The 20,621-nt window shown below is 50.3% G+C and overlaps 1 protein-coding gene and 1 pseudogene across 4 annotated transcripts in view; both read right to left on the bottom strand.

The window, feature by feature from the left end:
* PITPNM3 (PITPNM family member 3) overlaps window positions 1-20,621 on the bottom strand; it is a 98,074-nt gene that overhangs the window by 27,779 nt on the left and 49,674 nt on the right. For all 4 annotated transcript variants that reach the window (XM_070478918.1, XM_070478917.1, XM_020882858.2 and 1 more), the window contains one exon: window positions 17,878-17,925. In XM_070478918.1, coding sequence (XP_070335019.1) covers window positions 17,878-17,925 — 48 coding nt within the window. The remainder of the gene's footprint in view (window positions 1-17,877; window positions 17,926-20,621) is intronic.
* Window positions 262-16,117, bottom strand: LOC139038947 (uncharacterized protein C9orf43 homolog; annotated as a pseudogene).

Here is a 20,621-nt window from a genome sequence, read left to right as displayed (position 1 = left end):
TAAAGTTTTATTGGGACACAGCCGGCTCTTTCATTTACATGTTGTCTGTGGCTGCCTGTGCCACAGTGACAGAGTTAACTGGTCATCACAGAGTCCGTACAGCCAGCAAAGGACTATCTGACCCCTTACAGAACAGTTTGTCTGATCTAACACCCACATTTCTTTTTTTTTTTTTTTTATTGATAAGCAGTGACTGTGTTTTTAATCACTAAAATTACCCTGGGCCCTAAAGGGAGAGAAACAATCCAAGCTAGAAAGGGCTTTTTCTCTCTCTCACTTATTTCAGAAGCAAGTAGAAGCGAATGAAGAAAACAGAATCCCTAAGGTCAGACCCTGGTAAAGGCTCCAGGGAGTCCAAGTCCCCTCTCCTTCCTGCCCTCACGTCCAAGGTCGCTGTGCCTGGGAGCCCAAGCATCCTTCCACCTACACCTCGGACACTTCACTCTGCGCCCTGGAGGGATGGATCTCCTCGTCCTCTTCATCTGTGGCCTGAAGAATCCTCAGCAGTTTGAGCTCAGGATTCCAGCTGATGCCAGAAGCGCTCTCTGGGGTCTTCACTTGGTCTTCCAGCAAAATCTCCATCTGAGTCCTGATGTCCTTCTTATTGTATTCTATTTGGGGTAATTCGGGACTGCGGGAGGAGTCCAGCGATTCCTTAGCGACGTTTGTCTGTGATCTCTCTGTGGAATCCTGTTTCAGTGTGGGGCCTTCTGTCTTCATCGGCTGCTGCTTTCTGTCACTTTCCTGACCTCGTAGAGTTTTGCGACCACGGCGTGGGGCACCAACCACGGCACCTGAACATCTGTGTGAGCTGTTGTGTCTCCCTGGTTCATTCCTGCATCTCTTTCTAGCCTCCATCTATTTTCAGGTTAGAATAGCGTTTCTTCAAATGTTCAGGATATCTCAATGCTGGTTTTTGTAGGGTGAGGCGGTGTACAGATAAATACATCTTAGCAGAAATGGCACTGTCGGGCCGGCTCTTTTCCAGGGGAGGTTTCTTTTTCATCATGGCCAACTATAACACCCACATTTCTGAAAGCCACTGCACTGGACTCTCAGGTGGCGAGAGGCCTTTAATACATCCAATGGCTCCCTCACGGCCCATCCAGTGATGCCAGCCACGGAAAAATCCTCACCACCTCTCCTTTCTCCCCATGAGAAGGGTACTGTTTCCTCTGTGTGGCTGAACCACACGGTTGGACTGTGAGCCACTTGTTTGCCTCCAATGACTGGGAACTCACTCACCACTAAAGCAGCAGGTTCTAGACAGGATGGCCCTCTCTCCTTACCACTCCACCCCTACTCCCTATCGCCAGCCTGCAGCACCCGTTAGGAGTCACGTCTGGGGAGCAGCCTTCCCAGGGGCTTTGCGGGCAACCCTGTGGTGAGTGGGGGTGAGAGCCCTGGCCAACATGTTTCTGAGTCAACAATATCTCAGCTGCTCTGGCCCCAGGGGAGGGTGCGTCTGCAAAGAATTCCAAGTGAGAAGCTTTGCTCAGCCGGGAAGTGCATTTCTGAAATATTGTGTCCTCTCGGACACAACTCTGGTCTAAGGGTAACTGCTTTATGAGCTTGGAGCTGCTGCCCACACAGACAGGAAATCGTTTCCCCGATGATGGAGGGGGTTGCCTTGAAGGAGGAAGAAGAAAAACTTGTTTTGAGGCTGGACTCTGCCCGGCACTTACTCAGGCTCCTTCAGTGGCTCAGGCTCTTCTGCCTTATTTCTAACATCCTGTAGACCTTGCCCTGGGCTTGGCTAGAAGAGGCCTGCACCCCGTCTTTAGGATAGGATCATAATAAAAGACATCAGTAAAGGACACATTTTTATTGAGCACATATTATGTCCCAGGCATTATGAGCTTTACAGGTACCATCTCATATAGCCCCCACAGTTAGCCTCTGAGCTGTGGTCCACTTCTTATTAGCTCCATTTTACAGATGAGAAGACTGAGGCTCTAACAACCAAGGTCACTTGCCCCAAACCACACACTAATTAAGACTGAGCAAGCTGCCCCACACTTAATGGAAGACAATGCTTGACAAAGCAGTTCCTCTCCCATCCCCCTGACCTCCACAGCTTCCCAATGAGGCAGTTATGACAATCTCCTTTCTGCAGGAGAAAAAGCAGGAGCACAAAATGTTAAGTGACACCTGGAAGACCAAAGTCCCCAAGACCTCTTCCCACTGCACTTGAAACAGTCTGCATTATTGTAAAGTAATTAGCCTCCAACTAATAAAAATAAATGGAAAAAAAAAAACAGTCTGCTTGTGGGAAACCCCAAGAAAGGACACGGGCTGTCACTTCCCCAGAATGAAGGGACCATGTTTCATAGTGCATGCATCCTCATGCATGCAGTTCTGGGGCAGGTGGACCAGGAGGAACTGGGAGCTGGGCAGAGCTGAGGTCATGGGCAGGAAGCCTGGAAAACCCCTCACTTCTGGGGCTGGGAGAGACCTAGTTGGGACCATGGACTTTGGAGCCAGAATGCCTGAATACAAATATAGGCTCTTCCCCTCCCCCCCCCAATTTATTTATTTGCTTGCCTGCACCAGATCTGTGATGCAGCACGCAGGCTTCTCTTATGAAATGTGGGCTCTAGAGCTCACAGGTTCAATAGTTGTGGCACTAGGGCTAAGTTGCCCCACAGCACATGGGATCTGGGTTCTCTGACCAGCGATTGAACCCATGTGCCCTTCATTGGAAGGTGGATTCTTAACCACTGGACCACAAGGGAAGTCCCCAGCTCTGGTAAAAGCTGGTAGGCTCTTACCATCTGTGAGTTCTGTGCCTCAGTTTCCTCATCTGAAATATGGGCATAATAATAGAAGCTACCTTATAGAGTGGATGATGAGGATAAAGGAACCCATATATACAAAGTGCTTAGGACAGGGCCTGGAACATGGTAAGTGCTATATAAGTGTTAGTAGTTGTTTATTATTATTACTGTGATCCAGAGTGCATCAGGGTGGGTGGAGGGTGGGGCATAGAGCCAGAGCCACAGCTGACACAATGGGGCCAGAAGCTGATGGGGACGTCACCGCCTCCACACTCCTGCCCTGCCCCCAAGTCCCTCCCTGAGACCTGGCAGGCTCCCCAGCCTCACTGGGCTGGATGCCTGCTTGCAGTGTGATTACAGAATTAAATACTGTGATTGCCACAAATTATCATAGAGAGGCTATAAATAAGTTGCAGGGAAGACATGAGGGTCCTGCCATCTCCTGGGCACCATGCCCTCTGTTAGGTGGGGACCGCATCCTGTACCCTCGCTGATTACACAGACTCAGAGCACCTGCATCCTTGATCTTCCTGTGGTCAGCTCCCTTGGGGCCCACATGATGCTCTGGGCATCAAATCTATGCTGAGCCCTGGACACAAACAATGCTGAGGCAGTTCCTGACTCAGAGGAGACAAGAGACCAGCAGGTTGCCCTCACCATCCCTCACCCCTTCTCTAGCTGAGGGGAAGAATCTGACCCCCCAAGCTGTTTGAAGATGGAGACTTGCTTCCTTTTAATGCACAAAAGTCAGAGGTGCTTTGCTCTAGGAGAGGGGAGGAGGGGAAACTTCACCTGCCAGATTGGGATTCTGGCCCCGTGAGAGCTGACTAACAGGAGCAGGGTTTCCCCATCTCTAGTCTTCGAAGAGGCCTCTGTAGACAAGCTGAAAGGCAGTCTAGTACCCGTCTGCTGGTATCTTGCCCACAAGGGTTCTGCTCCTCTAAGAACCAGACATTCCTACCACAATAATTGAGGCCACTGGCTCTGAATCACCCAAAGACACAGCTCTCACTCTTTCACGCCTTTGCTCATCCTAAACCCTCTGTCTGGTAAGGCCTTCCTCCTCTGCAGACCAGCAAACTCCCACCTAACTTTCAAGACCCCACTCAATTGTCACCACCTCCAGAAAGCTTTCTGAGATCTACTCAGAGATGGTTATCTCACAGTGTGCCTGGTGGGGCCTGGCTTGTTGCTGTGAGATTACTTGTCTATTTCCTCATCAGACTATGGACCACTGGAGAGCACGGCTTATCAGTGGTCAGGACCTAGCATGGCATTTTTGTGAAAACTTATTGCAAGTGAAGAGCCCAGGGTGCACATGACCTAGGAGACATCTCTGTGCCATCAGCCCCCTAGGAGAAATCAGGATCAAGGGAGCATCATCCACTGGGAGGTACGATCCGTGGAAGTCCCCAGAGGAGTGCTATCAGGGAACCTCTGGGAATTCTAGAGCAGTCTGGCCTGGGCCTCATCAATCTGCCCCTAGAGGCTGCCCCAGAGCCACTGGTGACAAGAGCTGGCGGCAGGGGTTCCTGGGTGGTGGGAAGCCACATGCCAGGGGCCCCAGGACCTCATCGTCAGGCTGCCTGTTTCTTCCCATTTCCTGTTCATTTCTGTTTGCAAGGCCTTACTCAGGCTGGGTCCCTGCCGTGCCCAGATTTGGGGCGGGGTGAGCCCACAGCTGTTTTTGTGACGATGTTTTGTGATGAGCTCTGAGGCAAGCCAGCTACTGCTAAGCCTATGCTCGGCGCCCTTGCCAGCGCTGGCACCCGGACTGGTGGCCCACCCAGCTCACCATGGCTCCTCCTGCCGGTTGAAGAATAGAGGCTATTTTTGCTTAATCACAACCTTGGAAAGGCACAAATCGTGATCCTCCCTTCTAATTACCAATGTGCCGCACTGCTCTCGAGACAAAAGCCAAGGTCATCACCCACGCGCTCGGCACCCTAAGCAGAGCATCACCCGGGTTGGCCGAAGACTCCGTCTCCATCTCTCTTGCCACCCGCCACTGGGGACCCACAAGGAGTAGATGCTGGCAGTGCCCTCAGGATAAACCTGACCACTGAATTTTACCCTCCTTCTACCAGCGCTGACAGTTGCCCTGTCTCTCTCTTAAGTCACCCCCCAGGGTCAACTGAACAGAACTAGGCCCAGCTTGAGAGCACATGGCAAGTTTTGAGACATGCCTGCAAAAATATCTAATCCTTCAGAGCACGTTGAAGCACACGCATGAGCAAACACACACACACACACATTTTTCTGGGTGAGCCCAGTGGCTTGGCTGTCCCACTCTGATGTGGGAAACAGGAGCTAGGTCTAGAAATGTCTGGGAATATCTAGAGCTTCATTTAGCAGCAAGCAGGGGGTTCAGACCACGGCCCCAACCCCCACCCCCAGGGAGACCCACATGGAGAAGGGCACACACAGGATACTGGCATAGACAGAATTCTAGGATGGGAAATATAGGCCCTATTCAGAGGGTGATCTTGAGCACTCTCCCCACCATTGCAAAATGAGAGGGTAGGACTACATTCCCTCTCTTTTTAAAAGCTTTTTTTTTTTTTTCATGTGGACCATTTTAAAAGTCTTTATTGAATTTGTTACAATATTGCTTCTGTTTTGTTTTGGTTTTGGGGGTATGAGGCATGTGGAATCTTAGCTTCCGGAGCAAGGATCAAACCCACACCACCTGCATTGGAAGGTGATGTCTTAACCACTGGACCACCAGGGAAGTCCCCTGCATTCCCTCTTAAGAGTCAGGCAGTCGGAGAGTCCATGAGTCCAAGCATGTTGTGTGAGCTCAAGCATCCATGCTCAGCAGAATTATATCCTTGGACCCTAATGGGACCTGCAGGCAGGATGGGTGAGTTGCTTCGAGGGACCTCAGAGGAAGGAGGAGGATCCAGAACATGGCAGGTGGCAGATGTCACCTGGATTTTCAAAGTGGTTCATGGCACCTAGGAAGTGTCATGTCAAATTCCAAATGCAAGATCTATTGCAAATTAAAAAAACAAGTGTTTGGGGGGGGCCACTAGAAAAGGAAGCAATGGTCCCCAGAGCTCTGATAGGCTCACCTGGACCTCTCTGGCCAACACCATCTCATTGCTTGTTGGGTGGGGTCACTGGGTGGGTAACCGGAGAAATCACCAGGAGCTTAGGGCATTTGGGGAGGAGGGACTCTGGCAGCTGACAAACCAGGTTGGAACCTTCAGCTCTCAAAGCAGCTCAAGGAGTGTGGGTTTGTGAACGGGGCTAGGGCACAGATGGGACAGTGTGAAGCAGGGAGAAGAATGAGCCTTTGTTGGATAGTTTTAAAACTTTTTTGAAACAGTGAAATCTTTTGTCCAGTGCAATTTTCCTTAGGAGGCCAATTTGTAGAACATGTGAAAAGTGGGCAGCTCTGGCTGAAGCAGGTTAAGGGGGCCCAGAGCCCCACTTCCTTAGTCCTCTCACCCTTGCCTTAGGCAACCACTGAGGGCTCCAGAGAACAATTAAAAAGCCACCGACCTTGTTCACCAGACAGACTTCAGGCCACCCTCCTCCCTGGTGCCCCAGTCTTGGGCTTTAAACAAAATAGCAATCTAGGTGGAGGGGTGGGATGAAGGGTTAGAGGCCTGATAGTGGAAGAAAACACAGAATGTTTATAAGTGGTTTTCTCTGGATGGTGGGACAATGTGTGATTTTTTTTAACTTTATACTTTTCTCTGTTTTCCAATTTTCCTCTAGCAAACTCATTTCTTTTAGTTTAAAACTATTTATGAATACATCAAATGAATGCAGTACAAGTATGTGTCATATTTACAATAAGGACATTTTCAGCACGCTATCATACAACTCCTGATTCTACTAAATGCAAATACTACAGACAAAACAAAATGAAGTGCTCTGCCCTCTGGGAGCCAAGAGCAGATGAGGGAATGCAAAAAGGAAAAGAAATGTTATGGAAGGAAGGAACAAATGGGAAAGCCGATGAGTGAGTCACCATCCTGCAATTGAGTTAAAAATTCAACTTGATATCACTTGCCAATTCCTCTTCCACTGGTTATTGCCCAAACCTGTGTCAGGGCTGAAAGTACCAAGATGAATCAGATATACAGCAGGTGACTTCGAGGATCTTTTAGTACTTGAGGGTCACATGATCAAGGCCAGGTCACACAACAAAGATCTATGTCATTTGACCAAGCCCAGTCTCGTGACCAAAGGCTGCAAACAGCTTGAGCGAGGGTAATGAGACCCCCTAAAGGTAGTCAGCCTCTGAGGCTGCACGCACTAGAGACTTTAGAATGAGGAGGGGTCATCCCTGTTTTGTCTCTGCAGCTCAGGCCACTTTGAGGACATGTTTGGAGCCCAATAACTGGGAAGGAAAGTTAAGGAATGAAGCCCAGCCTGGGGAAGAACAGGCTTCAGAGGACACAGTGGCTGCCTGCAAATCCCAGCTGAGCTGTGTTTGGGTCATGGAAGCAAAGGTGTGGGATGAATGGAGGTGGGGATAGTTTCTGGAAAGTTCCAACTCAGCACAACTAAGGACATGTTTAACAGTTCAAGAGTGACCCAAGGGCAGGACGCTGTCTGCCCTTCAGGAGGTTGTACAAGTGAGAGTGTAAGTGGTCACTCAGCACGGGTGCTGACAAGGACTGTTCATCCAGGAGTGGGGGGTCTGGAGGCCAGGGCCCCTCCTGTGACTCCTCAACCCTTTCAGGGTCAGAAGCCCCATCAAGTCAGCCTGGATTCATCTGGAGAATGAGGCCAAACCTCCAGGGATACTGGTCTCCACTAAGGCCTGACCCTCGCTAGGGTCTGGGTCTCAGATCCTCACTCTTGAAAACACACTTTTGGCCACCGCAAGGGAGCTTGGGGATAGCTCTGAGGAGCCACTCCCCTGGGAGAAACCAGTGTGGCCATCTTGAACCGGGCCCAGGGAAGTTTGCAGACATACAACCTAAGAACTCTTCCTGCCACTGCACAGCAATGCTAGAAGGGCTTGGCATCTTCTCTCCTGGGGACTCTCCTATAATAAACACAGTCTTCCTCAAATGTGTCTTAAGTTTCTAGTCCTCATTCAGGCGAACGTCACATTCGTCCTGAGCTGTTCTGCCCATTTTACAGATGAGAAAACTGAGGTTTGGAGAGGTTAAGTGAAAGGGTGCGGATATGAACTCAGGTCACCCAGCAAAGGCTCTCTCATCCTCCTGAAGCATCACCCCCATAGGAGGGGGTAAGAAAGGGGTGTTCTTGTCAGTCTTTTAAATGCCTCCACATGGACTTCCCTGCTTGGTGCAATGGATAGGAATTCGCCTGCCAATGAGGCGGACACAGGTACGATCCCTGATCCAGGAAGATTCCGTATGCTGCTGAGCAATTAAGCCTGAAAGCCACAATTACTGAGCCAGTGCTCTAGAGCCCAAGCTGCACGACAAGAGAAGCCGCCATAATGAGACGCCTGTGCATCGCGATGAAGAATAGCCCCGGGACTTCCCTGCTGGCCCAGCAGCTAAGACTCCATGCTCCCAATGCAGGGAGCCCGAGTTTGATCCCTGGTCAGGGGACTAGATCCCACATGCCACGACTAAAACTGGAACAGCCAAATAAATAAATAAAAGAAGAGCCCTTGCTCGCCACTAGAGAAAGCTCACATGCAGCAACAAAGACCCAGCACAATCAAAAATAAAATAAATAAATAAAATGCTAGAATGCCTACACACCACAGCATGCCTGCAGAGTAACCCCTGGCAGGGAGGAAAAGAGGAGCGAGGCTGTGATCAGGAGCAGAATCCTGCCTGAACTTTTGGGTCCTACTCTCTAGCGGACCCCCGTCAAGCCAGCAAAGGAACCCAACAGCACACTCCCCCACGGTAATCCCTTCATAAAGAGTGAAGTCAGAAAAATATCATTCATTAATGCCTATATGTGGAGTCTAGAAAAATGGTGCAGATGAGATTATTTACAAAACAGAAATAGAGACACAGAAGTAGAGAGCAAATGTATGGACATGAAGGAGGGAAAGAAAGGGGCGGGATGAATTGTGAGGTTGGGATTGACATATACACACTATTGGTGCACGCATGCGTGTTCAGTCGCTTCCGTCGTGTCTGACTCTCTGCGATGCTATGGACTATATAGCCCACCAGGCTCCTTGTCCATGGGATTCTCCGTGCAAAAACACTGGAGTGGGTAGCCATGCGCTCCTCCAAAGGATCATCTTCCTGACCCAGCGATCGAAACCACATCCCTTGTGACTCCCGCATTGCAGGCAGATTCTTTACCACTGAACCACGGGGGAAGCCCCACACACTGCTGGTCTATGTATAAAATAGATAACTAATGAGAGCCAACTGCATAGCTCAGGGACCTCTCTACTCAGTTCTCTGCCGTGATCTACATGGGAAGGAAATCCAAAAGACAAGGGATATATGTACACGTGTAGCTAATTCACTTGGTTGTGCAACAGAAACTAACAACTCATTGCTGGTGAAATCGAAAACCAGTTCAACCTCTGTGGAGGTCAGTGCGGCAAGGTCATCATTCCAGACACAGAATGCCCTTGACCCAGCAATTCCAAGTCCATGTGCAAGATGAGGTGGGTACAACACTAACCATCATCACAGTCTTTATGGTATGGACAGGAGACAGAAAGCAACCTCTGTGGGAATTCCCTGATGGTCCACTAGGTTAGGGCTCCACACTTCCATAGCAGGGGGCATGAGTTCGATCCCTGATCGGGAAACTAAGATCACAGAAGCCACGTAGCTCAGTCAAAAAAAAAGAAGAAAAAAGAAAAAAAGGAAAGCAACCTATGTGCCCACCAACAGGGTCCCGGTTCAATAAAGTAGGCCACAGTGAAATATGACACACCCTTTGCAAAGAAGGACGCTCCCTCGATGTATTCAATAGTCAAATACTCCCGATACGTTATCGTCTGAGAAAAGTAAGGTGCAGAGTGGAAGGCACCGGATGCTACCATCTGTGTGGGGTATATATAAAGCTGTATGTAAATGAATATTCATGGAGATGCTCGTGTATGCAGAGAATATCTCTGGAATGTTCTAGAAGAACCTAGTCACAATCGTGGCTTCTGGAAAGAGGGAGACACTCATTACCTTTGTTCCTTTAGAATTTTATATTTTATACCATGTCTGTGTGCTATCTACTCTAGAGACAGATTAAAAATAAGAATTCTTTTCAAAGGGCACAGAGCAGGGTGTTTGGGGGTTTTTTGTGGGTTTTTTTTTTTTTTTTTTGCTTTTTTCTGAGATACCAATTTGTATGCTCTCCCCACTCCAGCTTCTTTGCCTCTGGGGAGCTTTGTGGCAGAGTTTCCCAGCTCTTGTTTCCAAAAGCCCTTTTGTTCTCAGGAGAAAGGGATTTGAGAAGACAGAGGTTCCTGGAGACTAAAAAGAGATCACCACCCCCTGCCCCAGGTTGAGAGAAGAAGGCAGACCTAGCAGGGGTGCCCGCCCAACTTGGGGGGCTGTTGCAAGTCCAGGAAGATAGAGAATGATCTGAGGGGGGTCTGACCACCCTGTGCCACAGGGAGCCTGGCCCCTAAGCCAGGAGCCACAGATCAGGACAGCAGGGGCTGGAGCTTGGAGCCCCAGAGAGGCCGTGAGTGTGGACAGAGGGCTCCCGGCACACACACATGTACCCACACACTGTTCCCCCACCAGGGCGGTGGGGAAGAGCTCTGGGGGCCTTGGAACCAGGGCAGGAGGAATAGGAAAAGGGAAACCCCTGGAATCACAGAGTGGGGCTGTCTCACCAGTCCAGCTCGGTGGGTCTGCAGAGTCAAAATTACAAAGTGGCTTCTAGAAAAACAAATAACCATCCCTGTCTCGATACTCAAACAGCTTTAAAAAAAATAAAGGAAGGGGTGGTTCTTTCACAAGTAAGTCAGTGGACGGTGCAGTACAGGCTCCAAGTGCCCCTTCAGCTTCCCCCTCCCCACTCGCCAGTGAGGCTCTCTCCCGCCAGATCACCACAGGCCATCCCTCCACGGCCCCTCTCCTCAAGGCCAGGCTCTGCAGGGCTGGGGGTGAGGACTCTCCACACAGTGACCTTCAGGGCTGGGAGAGGCCCAGGGCATCATCCTCTGCCCCGTGGGTTTCTTCAACCATAGAATGAAGTCCCGCCTACTAGACTCTCCTCCAGTCACGCTGCTTGAGAGCCTTCCTTTTCCTGCTGGAAACCCCCGACAGAATCATGACTAGACTCTAACTGCCCTACAGAAATCTTGTCACATCAGCCCCCACTGTCCTTTTCTGCAGCTTCCCCCATCCTGACCACAGCCTGTGTGGTCCTCCTGCAGGCCCCATCTCCACCTACCTCTCCACCACTCATCTCACCCTCTCTGAGCTCAACCACCGCAGCCTTTGGACCATTTTCAAGCATCTCCTGCCCCTCTTGCCACAGGGCCTTTGCACATCCTGTTCTCTGTGTCTGAACTCAACCTCTCACCCTGTGGGCCCAGATAGCCCCTACAGAAACCTCAGTGTTCCCTCCTCCAGGGGGTCTTCCCTTCTCACTCTCTTCCCCCCAAAAGCACCATGGCTTTCTGTCTTTTGGGACTAATCCTTATACTTTCAGTTTTGTGGTTATTTCACTTGTCTTTCCCTCCTCCAACACCCAGCAGACTGTAAGGTCCTTCAAGGCTGGAACTGGGTTTGTTTTTGTGCCATTTTATCCCCAGAGACTATTAAGGTCCTGGCATATAAAAGAGGCTCATTAAATATTTTTCAAACAAGCAGATGAATGAACTAATCATTTGTTCCCGTTTTGTGCCCCTCTGTGTGTCAGAAGCTGCACACGTCCCAGGCAGAGCACGCACAGCACACGGAGCCTCGCGTAAATGACTGCATCAGTGCTTTGACACACACAGGGTTGCACACTCACAAATGCATGGGCACACGTTTCCCTGCATGCACACACACACACACAAATGGACCATGCCAAGCATCGGCTTACGCACACGCACGCAAGAAAAGTGCTCCCAAGGCGGACGTCTGCCACCCTGAGCTCATTAAAGCTGGCTAAATATAGCCCGTCTGCAGCTGTGCTCAGCAAGCTGCCCACACAGGCCAGGAAAAGATACCAGTTACCAGGCAGAGAGTGGGGTGGCCAGCCATGGGCTGGGGGCTTCATGCACCACACCTATGTGGGGCTCCTGGGGGTGCCAAGGGGATGAGGGTACACAGGATGGATAGCCCTTTGGTGGCTGGCCTGGACGTTCAGAGCTGTTCCTTTAGTCCCTGATCGCAGGCAGTGGGAGGTAAAGTCAAGCCATGTCCCCATGACAGCATGGTCATCATCCCATCTCCCTTTCCGGGATAACCTATGGGCTCTTCTGATAGTTATCGGGGTCAAGGAACCAAGGTCAGCCCCAGATCTGGGACTGGAGCCAGGACACAGCCTGGGACACACTGGGACTTTGTCAGTGCCTTGGGTAGAGGCTTGGTCAGGATGAAGATCAAGGGATGGTCTGGGACCAGGACTGGCACTCAGTCCGGACCACTGTTGGGGTCCACTGAGTTCAGAGATCCATGGCTCACCTAGCTCTAACGAGCAGGCATGGACATGGGCAGACCCACCCCATGCCCCGGGCACTGCCTGCTGCCCTGCACTGGCCCCAGGAAAGCCATTTGATGACCACAAGTGCAGGGCACATGAGCAGGTCACACTGTACTCCACACAGACTGGGTCCAACTCCAAGGGCACAGTAGGAAGTCCCCCTGTCTGCCTGCCCCCTCCTCCCACCCCCACAGGTGCAGATGAGAGAGAGGAAGTCCCTCCAGCTTGCACTTTTCTATGCACATCCTGGACTGCACGGTTTTTGGGGGGTGTTTGTGGAGCTGGCTCTTGGAGAGGGTACGTGTATAGTAGCGGCGCACTTCTCCCAGTACCTGGGGTGACCAGAAAGGGGAAAAATAGGAAAATGGGAGCTCAGACCAGACATGAGACTAAGCTCTGGAGACAGAGGAGTGAAGAGACCTGGGTTTGAGAACCTTTGGTGGAAGGTTGTCTACCCCTGAGCCTGGCGGGCTACAGTTCATAGGGTCACAAAGAGTTGGACACGGCTGAAGGGACTTAGCATAGATGCATTCATCTTCTCAGTGTGACACAGTCGTGAAGACTGCAGCCCTTCCCAGCATCCAGGTGTTCATGAAGATCCATGTAGAGTGCCTGGTGCCTTGTGAAGCTGGTGAGACGGCAAGGGAAGAGGGATGGAGAGAGTGATGCAACCATGGGTCTCCTGGAAGAGTCACGCTCCTCCCTGGAGTGGGACCTGATGGGCAGGGGAAGGAGAGTTACTACACCCACCAAACCAATGGCTGTGCCCCCAGGCTCCTCTGTGATGACGGTAGGTCCCAGCAGAAAGTGGGTAGACCGGCTCCCTGATCCAAACAGCTTTGAATGGACTAGAGGGCAGAGGCCAAGAGGGCTGGGTCCCAAGTGAATCACTCTGGAAGCCTAAGTCCTTCCTAGCATCTCTTGCTAGCATCTGCGAGCATCCCCTCCAGGGGGCTGGATGCACTGCTCCAGCTTCCCATCTAGCTTAAGAGAAAACTGTGCTTGGAGCTCCTTTTAGAAGTCAGTGTGGAAAGGAAGGGGAAAGCAATGTGGAAAAGGTGGGCAGCTAGGTCATGCCGAGGAAAGTCTCATCCCTTACTGGAGAGGAATCACGAAAGGGCATCGGGGGGTGTGAGGACAAGTCTGCCAACTCTGAAGGTCTCTCTGACACTCTGGAGGAAGAAGCAAAGTGGGAAATACAAGAGGAAGGGAGGCCAGCATGGGGGGCTGGATTTGTCCAGGAGAGAGACGATGGTGGCTTCAACTGGAGAAGGGATGGGGAATAGAGCAGGTGGAGGCATTAACTCTCCTGGGGTCAGAACGGGTGCTCTTGGGGGTACAATCTGGCTTTGGAAGGTGGCAGAGAAGGAGAAGTCTAGGACCCCCAGGTGTCTGGCTTGAGCTTGCAGAAAATGGTGCCATTCACTTTGTACAGAAGAGTGAGGTTCAATGAACAGGTAATAAGCTCGCCAAGTCCTTGAACCCAGCACCACATCAGTGCCAGAAAGTTTTAGTCACTTAGTCATGTCTGAATTTTTGTGGCCTGATGGACTGTAGCCCACCAGGCACCTCTGTCCATGGGATTTTCCTGGCAAGGATACTGGAATGGGTTGCCATTCCCTCCTACAGGGGATCTTCCCGACCCAGGGATCGAACCCTGGTCTCCTGCATTGCAGGCAGATTCTTTGCCAGCTGAGCCACCAGGGAAGCCCTCGGGTGCCGGAAGCGCTCTACAAATGTGGCTGCGCTGTGGGGCAGTGTGAACGCTGCAGGACGGCAAGACGGCCAGCAAAGGAGACCCGGAGACAGAGGCAGCCGCAGAAAATCAGAGAGAGCTGGAACATCAGAGTGGGAAGGGGCTCCACGTACAGACAGGCTGGAGGCCAGCCATAGGCAGAGGCTGGGGCTGTGCAGCAAGTCGGTGGGGGGGGGGGGGGGCCAGATCTCCTGCACCCCGACCTGAGCACCTGTCTCTCCTCTCCCCCTCCCTGGCCCCCCATGCACTGGCCCCCTAGGCTTCCTCACGCCTCGTTCCAAATGGCAAGCACAAGCCAGAGGCAGCCAGTAGTTGCCAGCGCATCAGTGCAGCTGCAGGAGGAAGGCTGGGCTGCCTGGCAGAGGGGGCAGGATTCCAGAACACCCCCTCAAGACTCCCCCCAGCATCACTGAAGACAGGGCCTTAACTCCCGTACCTGCACGGGAACTGGGGCCCACGCAGGCCCGTTTCCCAAACTCCTCCGTCTCTGTGGCCAGCTCAGGAGGGCTCCCTGGGGACTCAGACTGTGAAAGTGACAGCAAGAGCCCGCCACGAGACCAGCTAAGATTCAGCTCCTACATCTGCAGTTCTAACCTCGTCCAAAAGCCAATAATGAGCGAGAACCAGGAAACGCTTCCTATGTGCGGGGTGCAGACCCTGACACCCACGTATATTACCTCTATGCCCGCGGTGACTCTAGAAGTAAAGTAGACATTGTGATCACCTTTCCACAACTGAGCAAACCGAGGCCCAGAAATGTCAGGTAACTTGTCCAAAGCAGCACAGAGAGCAAATGAAGCAGCTGGGCTTCAAACTCAGGTCTGTACCTTTAAAGCTCAGACGCACGAGTCCCAGGGTTTTCTGACTCCTCATGCAGGGCAATTTGCACCACCCCCCACCTTGTTTTTAGTGAGGTTTTGAAAAACCAAATGGAAAAATTAAATAAGATAATATACACAGAAGTAGAACACAAATGATAGAGCATGTTATAAATGTCAGGCATTGCCATTATTCTGTTTTTATTCAGGGTCACAGACATTTATTTTGCCGCAAATCACCATCAACTACCACCATCATGTCATAAAAGAAAAGGTATTTGAATGTCATAATGTGTAGACAGGACAAAATTATGGAATAAAATCCCGTTCTCGCAACTGAATGGGTTCAACATCACAATAAAACACATTACAGAACCATCATTTTGTCTCATTGTCAAAAATGTTGGGTTTGTGCTTGGGAATTACCGCCCTCAATGACCATTTCAGCTCCGAAATTCTTCCACGCATCTATAGTTATTTTTTACTAAACAAAAATATGCTTCAGGAGCAGACGTGGATGACAACCTTCAGCAATATCATTCTGACTAAAATCTATAACCATGGTATTAAAAAAAAAGGCTTTGCCTCTCCTTAAACACGCATTTTTCCAACCAAGTCCAGAAGACACCAAACGTCTGATCAGTGTATTTGTGTCAGTGCAGAACAGAGCTGTGGTTGGCGTTGTGGAGACAGCCCCACGGCAGGTGGCCGTGTTTTTTCGCTTTGAGGATGCTGTGGTTTCTTCCTCCCAGAGGCCCAGGAGCGATCTGGGCTTGGTTTCTCTCTCACATTCCCGATGAATGTGATTAATCCTTTGCTTTTATTTTACGATATTTTGACATCTCCAGGGGAGTCTAGCTGGCCAAGGAGAGACCGCCCCTCCTGGGCCATGCTAATTTCTAGAGATAATAAACAGCTCACCCTAGAATATGTCTTTCATATTCAAATCAACCAATCGTGGGTCCTTACTGCCAATCACCTCCTTTATCTAACTGTCACCCACCAAGCCAGTACCCACCCCCCTGCCCAGGAACCCTAGAACTAGAGACCATGCTGTAGCCCAGAGCCTGCGACAGTATTCAGACCAGCCAGTCATCTGTTTCCTCTGCCCTGCCGTGCCTTTCCTATGGAAAACACAACCAGGGCTCTGGGCCATGCACTCCCCACGCTCCTTCTGCCTCCTGACCAACCTGGTACTTCCCCATGGTCCCTCCCCTGAAGAAGTGTAAATAACAAATCCTTCTGTCAAAAGCACTGATCTCTCTAGTCTTCACTCAGTCACCTCTATAAATCAAATTTCCATGGGTAAGGACTTCCCTGGCAGTCCAGTGCTTAAAAACCCCATGTTTCCACTGCAGGAGGCACAAGTTTGATCCCTGATCAGGGAACTAATCCCAGGGAACAGCATCCCATATGCCATATGGTGTGGTCAATAAAATAATAAGCATACATATCTTTTTTTTTTTGCTTCCTTTTTTTTTTCATTTATTTTTATTAGTTGGAGGCTAATTATTTTACAATATTGTAGTGGTTTTTTGCCATACATTGACATGAATCAGCCATGGAAGCGTACATATCTTAAAAAAACAACCTTGGGGGGACTTCCCTGGTGGTACAGTGGATAAAAAATCCACCTGCCAATTCAGGGGACACAGGTTCGATCCCTGGTCCAGGAAGATCCCACATACCACATGCCACAACCACTGAGCCTGCTCTCTACAGCCCATGCTCGCAAAAATCAAAAGAAGCCACTGTAATGAGAATCCAATGTACTGCAATGAAGAGTAGCCCCCACTCGCCGCAACCAGAGAAAAGCCTGTGCAGCAATGAAGATCCAGTGCAGCCACAAGTAAATAAATAAAGGAAGCTGTTTAAAAAAAAAATCCTGTGGGTACATTTTAACACAGAGACTCCCTCATACAGGGCTTGGTTCCTCACATCCTGTAAGGACATGAGAGAGAGAGAGAACTGCCCACTCTCTGCACTGCCCCTCCCCTTGCCCCGTGAATTTTTGGCCTGAGCCCTGATGGGGTGGGGAGGGAGCGCCCCTCTCAGAGACACCCAAGCCTCCCAACGCCCGAGCGGCTTCATCTATGAGCTGCCACTGGATGTTAGGTGCACAGAAACCTTCTCGGAGACCGATGCACCTACTCGGGACAGGCCGTGGGAAACTAGTGCTGTAGGTACCCCTCCTGTGACTGATGGATGGGAGAACCTGGAGGAAGAAAGACTTCGGCCTTGGGGACAGGGTAGGCAGAATGGGCTGAACCCCATAAAGCTGCAACCGCAGATCAAAAGAGAGCAGGAGAGAGAAGGAAGGAAAGTTCTGAGCCCAGACTCCCCCAGACACACACATATCCCCGCTTCATGTAAAACTCAATACTGTCAACAGGAAAGACATCTGCCAGTCCATTCCAAACCTCCAAGAAAGATGCCCTGAGGTTGCTGCGTCAGAAATGGACATCTTTACCAAGTCCCTCCTGGGTCTAACCTTGTGCTTGGCCTCTTGAGAAAACACCGGCATAAGGAAACTTGGAGGAGCCTGCATTATTGGAAGGGCCACAAGCACCTGGGCAGCCCCACTCTGCAGATACGGCCTCCGAGTGATGGGACCTAAGGGTCCTGAGTCCAGGCACCGCCTTGGTTACTGTGTCACCCACTGTGGTTCCTGGAAGTCGAGTCACCCGAAAGAGCCGATTTCAAAGGTTCAGAGGGTTTGCTCCCCTTTCCCGTTCCCCCCACCCTCTCTGCCCACAAGCAGAGCCCACACGAGGCTTCCCATGGTTCCACCTGCTCTGCTGGTCTCCGCCTCCTGGCCCCCTCCAGCCTCAGGCTCCGGGGGCAGACAGTGACCCCAGCCCTCTGGTCCCGCACAGTAGTGAAAACCCTACCACCCAAATGGGTGAGGGAGCTTGGACCCTTCCAAGAAGAAGAGACTCCTGGGGAGTAGTCGGGGGGCACTCACGCTGCTTCTCCTGGAGGAGGCTGGAAGTGCATGGCGTGCTCCCTTCTCCTGCAGAAGAAAAAGAGAGAGGTGAGTGGACACCCCATCACTGTTGGCCAGATACGGGGAGGCCACGGTGGCCGCCTCAGCCCCTCCTGTCTGGCTGCTCCCTCCCTGAGCAGGGGGTGGGCAGAGGGATTCCCCCAGCCCCTCATGCCCTGCCCCACCCCTGCCACCCCCAGATCTGGACTCTTTATACCTTCATACATGACAAAGCAGGAGCCCTGATGCCACTGCCTGGGAAGGCGGGTCCTGGACAACTTTTAACCTTTGCCTGCTCACCTTCATAGAGCAGATGCTTACGTGGGTTGCCCTGTGCTCTTACTCTCACCCATGAGGGTCACCCATGGCCCTGCAGACAACCAGAAAGCTCTGCCTCTAGTCCAGCCTCTCTCCTAAGTCCTTGATCCACATCACCTTCTGGACATCTGTTCATCAGATTGCCCACCGGCACCACAACCACAGAGTGGGTCCTGGGACTGCCCCTCTGCCCAAGTCTCCACCTCAACAAAGGCACCACCTTCTCACCAAGCCTGGGAACCACCCGTGACCCCCTCCCTGTCTCATCCCCACATTCAATCAGTCACAGAACGCGGGGGGTCTGGCTCCTTCTCTCCTCCTTACCCTCTCCTATTTCACCAGACTGGCACTCTCCAGTGGAAGGTGCTTCTGTATTGTGCACTGGAGTGTCCCTAGGCCTAGAACTGTGTGTCTCAGTCAATATTCATTGAATGAATAAATGAATGAAGCACGCACGCGCGCACACACACACACATACTCCCTAAATATAGAAATCCATCCTGTCTCCTTAAGCTATTGCAATGTCTCCTGCCTTTTGATGAGAAGCTTTTTTCTATAATTATGAAAGTAATACAAGCTCCTTATGGAACATTTGGAAAACTCCAACCAACATAGAAAAGGGAAAAGATTCCTTATAATCCCACAACTGAGGGAAAGCTGGTTCCATTCTTTGTCATTCTTTCCAGGCTTTTTTCCATACACATTTTCTTGGGGCCAACTGAGATCAAATCAGCCCTCTGTGGGCAGGGATTATGTCATTTATCTCTGTATTCCCAACAGATAGATGAATGGTGGTTGGCTCTGAAAGGTATCATAGATAAAAAAGAAGCACAAATCACACTTTGTGTACTTCAAGTGGAAGCATGAATAAATACATAAAGCTATGAAACCTCTGTAAATATCACTCCAATGGCTTTGGAATCTCCTATGGAGAGCCTGCCTCATTGTTGTTGCTGTTAAGTTGCTCAGTTGTGTCCGACTCTTTTGCGACCATCCTCAGCGTTGCCAGGCAGATTCTTTACCACTGAGACACTTGGGAAGCCCAAACTACATCATGGTTGGCTTTAAAATTATCCTATTAGCAATTCATCATACCCCTCCTATGCAAATGGCACAATATCATTCCTTTTTTTAAGTCTGGGTAATATTCCATTGTATAAATGTGCCATATCTCCTTTATCCATTCTTCTGTTGATGCTTCCATGTCCTGGCTATTGTAAATAGTGCTACAATAAATATTGGGCTGCATGGATCTTTTGGAATTACGGTTTTCTCCAGGTGAATTGGGAGATTGGGATTGACATGTATACACTACAATGCACATGTGTGTGAAAGTCACTCAGTCATTTCTGATTCTTTGTGACCCCTATACAGTTCACGGAATTCTCCAGGCCAGGATACTGGAGTGGGTAACCTGTCCCTTCTCCAGCAGATCTTCCTGACCCAGGGTCTCCTGCATTGCAGGCAGATTCTTTACAAGCTGAGCTACCAGGGAATCCCTGTTGGAAATGTATAAAACAGATAACTAATGAGGACCTACTCAATAGCTCAGGGAACTCTCCTCAGTGATTTGTGGTGACCTAAATGGGAAAGAAATCCAAAAAATGAGGAGATATAGGTATACCTATGGCTGATCCACCTTGCAGAAAATAAAACAACATTGTAAAGCAACTATACCCCAATAAACATTTTAATTAAAAATAAAAATAAAATTATCCTATTGGCAGAAAGTTTCAAAATCTCACCATTATAATTACTGCTGCAGGGACACCTTTGTGATTGAAACTCTTTCTGCATGTTTTATGATTTCCTCAAAATACAGTCAAAGGAGGACAAGACTCCTGATGTTTATTGCCTGACTTCTCTCCAGAGAGGTGTATGTACTGATTCACACACCCAGGTGCAGCGGAAGTAAGGGCAACTCTTAACAGACACTCACCTCCCTGGCATTTATATTGGTCTGTTGGATTTCTCTGCCTCTGACTTCACCAGATTAATCTTTTGAAAGCTGGCCTTCCCAAGCCACTCTCTTGCTTCAAGCCCTCCCATCATCGAACTCTGAGCCTGGCAAGAAAGCCTCTCCTTAAAGTGGCCCCTGCCTACGTCACCAACCTTTGCCCACCCCTTCCTGCTTCACCTCCACCAGTCAGATCACTGATACAGCATTACAATTCTTCCATCTTTCTCTTTCAAAGGCTCTGTATCTTACCAACTAGGTTGAAAATCAATCCCGGGGCCACCTCTTCCATGAAGGCTTTGATCTACATTGCCTGCCCCTCAAAGGCCTGAATTCTCAGGTCCTCTGTCCTCAAAGGTCATCTCTGCATCCCAAGGGCCTCACAGGGTCAGGTTCAGCAATGGTCAAATCCCTTCTGTCTGAAATGTCCACTTGGAGCCCACCCTAC

This window comes from Odocoileus virginianus, chromosome 17 (genome assembly GCF_023699985.2).
Source record: "Odocoileus virginianus isolate 20LAN1187 ecotype Illinois chromosome 17, Ovbor_1.2, whole genome shotgun sequence".
Taxonomy (NCBI): domain Eukaryota; kingdom Metazoa; phylum Chordata; class Mammalia; order Artiodactyla; family Cervidae; genus Odocoileus; species Odocoileus virginianus.
Note: the sequence above shows the minus strand (reverse complement) of the source record. Positions and strands in the feature narration are given on the sequence as shown.